Source organism: Austrofundulus limnaeus, unplaced genomic scaffold (assembly GCF_001266775.1).
Source record: "Austrofundulus limnaeus strain Quisiro unplaced genomic scaffold, Austrofundulus_limnaeus-1.0 Scaffold496, whole genome shotgun sequence".
NCBI lineage: Eukaryota > Metazoa > Chordata > Actinopteri > Cyprinodontiformes > Rivulidae > Austrofundulus > Austrofundulus limnaeus.
The window spans coordinates 378145-382467 of NW_013952898.1; the positions used below are offsets into that span (position 1 = coordinate 378145).

Genomic DNA, 4323 nt, shown 5'->3' on the forward strand with positions numbered 1-4323 from the left:
ATATATATAGTAAAAACAAGGCATTGTTTACTGAGCAAACAGTAGGTTGATACAAAAAAACAGCATTTTGGAGACTGCGCACAGTATTTACACATACTAACTCTAAATACGCTTATATTGTACAAAGTAATTTACACTGTTAAAAAAACATGAACAAACAACTATCCAAATATTCATAAAATAATATAAAAGTAAAAACTGGCTTCATTCACAATATTGATGCACTCAGAAACTCTATCAAACTAACGTTACCTGTCCTCACAAGAGCCGATTCCTCACGTCTTCTTAGGTCTCAAAATCCTCCTGGACCCTCCGTGATGGTTTGATGACTCTTGAAGAACATCTTCCAGACATTATTCTAACAAAATATTTCCTCTCTGYTCTGATAAAAACACGCTGTTGCTCWTCACTTTCCACTTCACTCTGCACCGCACTTACGGTCTTTTTAAAAGAAGAGGACAAAATGTGTCTTCGCTGAGACACTCAGTGTAAGAGGGTTAAATGTTATTGATCAACATTCCTCTCAGTTGAGGGTTAAAGCTGTCATACATTTTGTTTATATGTGTGTCACTTATCTACAAGGTCACATGTGTCAAACTCAAGGCCCAAGGTCCAAATGAGGCCTGTGGGTGACTCTCATTTGGCCCGCCAAGTGCACTAAGTGACAATATTCTGCACACAGTAAGTCTTGTCTTATGTTGACTCTGAAGAATGTTTCATGYGTCAACTGGGTTATATTAGTGCTTTAGCATTAGCTTTGCTAAATTTTTCAGTGTGTTGGTGCTTTAGAATTAAGGGACCTAAATATGAGTAAGGACAGGCTGAGAGCAGTGGCGCTCTCTTCTGGATGAAGGCAAAACTACACTGAACTAATCAAATGATTAAATGGAAGATATTTTAATCTAGCGAACCAATATTCGACAATTAATCGTAAGTCGATTAATTGTTTTCATCCCTAAATGAAATATATTTATGTTTGTGGTTGTAATGTGAAAAAATATGGAAAGGTTCAAGGGGTATGAATACTTTTGCAACCCACTAAATAAAAGGATGAATCTCTTGATCTGTTGTGTGTCATCGTGTAACCCCCCAACAGTTTCATTATTTTTTCTGATTTGAATTGTATGTTTTAGGTGGGACTTCAGTGCTTCAGAGGAAGACATGATGCGTGCGTTGGAGGATGTCTGCGGGGAACTCTGTATCCCAAACAACTTCATCAGAACCGTAACACCATATGACCCCAAGAATTGTCAACCACAGCACACCCCAAACTGCAACATCAACCCTCAAACAACAGAGTTCTGTGCCAAACTTGGACTGACGGACCTCTATGCACAGGCTGTACAGGGAAGAGGAAAGCTGGGCAGATCTCAGAGCAGCAATGAGGAGGAAGAGGAAAAAGATGGATATGTGGATGAGCCCAGCGAGTATCCATCTGATACCTCAGGATTGTCAAGTTCTTTTAATCCTGATCAGATCATTTTAGAGGATGAGTGGGAGGAAGAAGAGGAGGGTGGAGCGCAGGTCACAGAGCAGGCAGATAAAYGCTCTGACATCCACACACCTGGCAGATTGGTTCTTCCTGAGCCCAAATCTACTATCTCACCCACTCCTTCCCAGCTGATGGATCTTCCCACTCCCCTCCACTCTACCCCAAAAGCTCCTCAACAGGAAGAGCAGTGTGACAGTGGAGATGAGGACGCCACAGCTGCACGCGTTCTTAAACGAAGCAGCACTGAGGGCAGAGAACCAGGCAGTAGAAGCACAATTCCCAGGATCAAACGCAGAAACCAGGACATTTACAAGACAGAGGATGAAGATGAGGGTTAGAGCTCAGGATAAACAGTAGTTTTATCAGTAAAATATGTCTGTAATACTTGTTGAAGCTGGGTTCTTTTCATACAGCTTATTATAAAAACTGAGAAGTGGCTCTGAACAACAAATGTGCTTCTGGATTTTCGCTCCACAGACACAGCTGCAACTTGGATGGTGTTTAACATTAATTTATCTTGTTTTTAGCAATACAAAAACATTTAAATGTCAGTTCATTTTTTGTACTTGGAATATCAGATTTTATAGTAATGTTCAAAGAAACTGAAAATGTTTAATTTTTAAACAAATAAACAAATTTGGACAAAAAGAAAGGCACTTCTGTACATATCGTTTATTGAATAATTTCCACCAAAGCTAAATTAAACAACATTCTGACAGAGAAGTTAATCCCAAGCGTTCATTGGTCAACCTAAAGTTCTCTTTCATAGCATTCGTTTCTTGTCTCACATTGGGAATGAAAATATACTGACTCCAGTATTGCTCAGCAGACTTCACTACATGCCAGCTGATCAGAGCATCACTTCTTCTGTGCACTTGGTGCTACACTCAGAACTGAACGAGCCAGTGATGGTGCTGTGACATCAAGTTTWTAAAACCGAGCAAACATGAGGAGAAGCCCAGTTTGCTGCGGCACAAATTTCCTGAAGGGACACCCCTTTAAGCAGAGCCCATGAAGAGCTTAAGCCCCTGGTGGAATGGGCACACAGGCCCTCAGGAGGCTGCAGCCCATTTGAACTACTATATATGCTAAGGCAATCGCACCAGTGATCCAGTGAGAAAACCGCTGTTTTGTTACCGGTTTCCCGCACTGATTTTTAGCCCAAGAGACAAACGCTCACTTTTTTTTACCTGTTTCGTCCTGTCCATGTAGATACATAAAGTACGTACTGGGCAGAGTTTGTGTAGCCTCTCCTGCTCCTCAGAAGAGAACGGAGGAGGATTAAAAGCCACTAACTCAATAGGAGAGTAAGAACCCAACACAAAGCAGGGTTTGGGAGCAGGGTCACCTTAGAATTGTCCAAACAGAATTTTGTGCAGGATGGGTGAACCGATAAAGCATGAATTTCACCTACACGCTTAGTAGAGACAAGTGCCAGCAAAAGTGCTGTTTTCAGCACTACCAACTTTAATACCACSTGATTCAGAGGCTCAAAGGGCGAAGTAGTGAGAGCCTCCAGTACCAGAGGAAGGTCCCATGTAGGGGTCATAGGTTTTGAGACAGGCATTTTTTCTGCGAGCCCCCTTCATAAACCAACCTACTAAAGGATGTTGGCCTGCTATTTTTCCCTCGAAGCCTATGTGGCAGGCTGAAATAGCCGCCAAATAAACTTTGATAGTGGAAAAAGCTTTTCCCTTATCAATCAGGTTCTGTAAGAAAGACAAAATGACAGCTACAGAACACTGATAAGGAATCTCCTGAGAGTCGGTGCACCATTTCTCAAAAGTGGACCATTTGCACTCATACAGAGATCTTGCTGCAGGTGCCCGTGCATTCTGTATGGTCTCAGTTACATTCTGTGGGAGGCCCGTGGATTAAAGGTTGAACCACTCATGGGCCAGGCCCACAGAGCCAGCCTTTCTGGGTGGGGGTGAAAGATTTGTCCCTGCGCCTGAGACAGCAGGCCTTTGCGGGCAGGCAGAGGCCAAGGCTCCTCCCAGAGAAGCTGAGTTATCTCTGCTAACCAGTGTTTTGATGGCCAGTGAGGTGCAATGAAAATCATTGACAGGCCCTCTGACCTCACTCTGGCTAACGTTGGTGAGATGAGAGCTATGGGAGGAAAAGCATAAAGCAGGACCTGAGGCCACCTGTGGGCGAATGCGTCCACCCACAGTGGTGCATTCTGGCTGTGCAGGGAGAAGAACAGGACACTGGTTGTTCTCTTGTGAGGCAAAGAGGTCCACTGATGGCTGTTGTGATAACCTTCCTGTTTTGTACAATCCCCATTGGCACACCCTGGGTCAGGGTGCTGATATCTCGCCAGGGGCGTAGGGCTGCAGCGCAGGCAGCTGTGACTCTCACTTTGTGAGAAATGTGTGAACTCAGCCTCAGCTGTGAAGCCACCCAGGAGTACRAGGTATTCGTAACATTTTCCCTGAAATGCAAACCTGAGATATTTCCTGTGTGGCGGATATATGGGTATATGAAAATAAGCGTCCTTTAGGTCGATTGATGTAAACCAATCGCCGTGACGCAGGAAGCGCAGCAGGGAGGCATGAGTCAGCTTCTTGAATCTGTATTTTCTCAGATGCTTGTTCAGAGCCCGGAGGTCTAGAATCGCCCACATTCCGCGGCTGCCTCTCTTCGGCACGAGGAAATAACGTGCGTAAAATCCCTCCCAGCTGCGCTCGGGTGGAATTAAGCTTATTGCTCTTTTTTCTAACAGCGAGGAAATCTCTTCTTGTAGAAAAAGAGCAGCTTCTCCCTCTGCTTGTGACTGAATCACTCCGTTGTAACTTGGTGGTGGTGGTGTGTGTGTGTGTGGGGGGGGG

The 4323-nt window shown here is 44.1% G+C and overlaps 1 protein-coding gene across 2 annotated transcripts in view; it reads left to right on the top strand.

Moving 5' to 3' along the window:
• The window catches only part of dbr1 (debranching RNA lariats 1), a 22276-nt gene extending 20132 nt beyond the window's left edge, over positions 1-2144 (top strand). For both annotated transcript variants that reach the window (XM_014025744.1, XM_014025743.1), the window contains exon 9: positions 1134-2144. In XM_014025744.1, the coding sequence (XP_013881198.1) occupies positions 1134-1830 (697 nt within the window). In that variant the 3' untranslated portion in view covers positions 1831-2144. The remainder of the gene's footprint in view (positions 1-1133) is intronic.
• The last annotated feature ends 2179 nt before the right edge of the window (positions 2145-4323 follow it).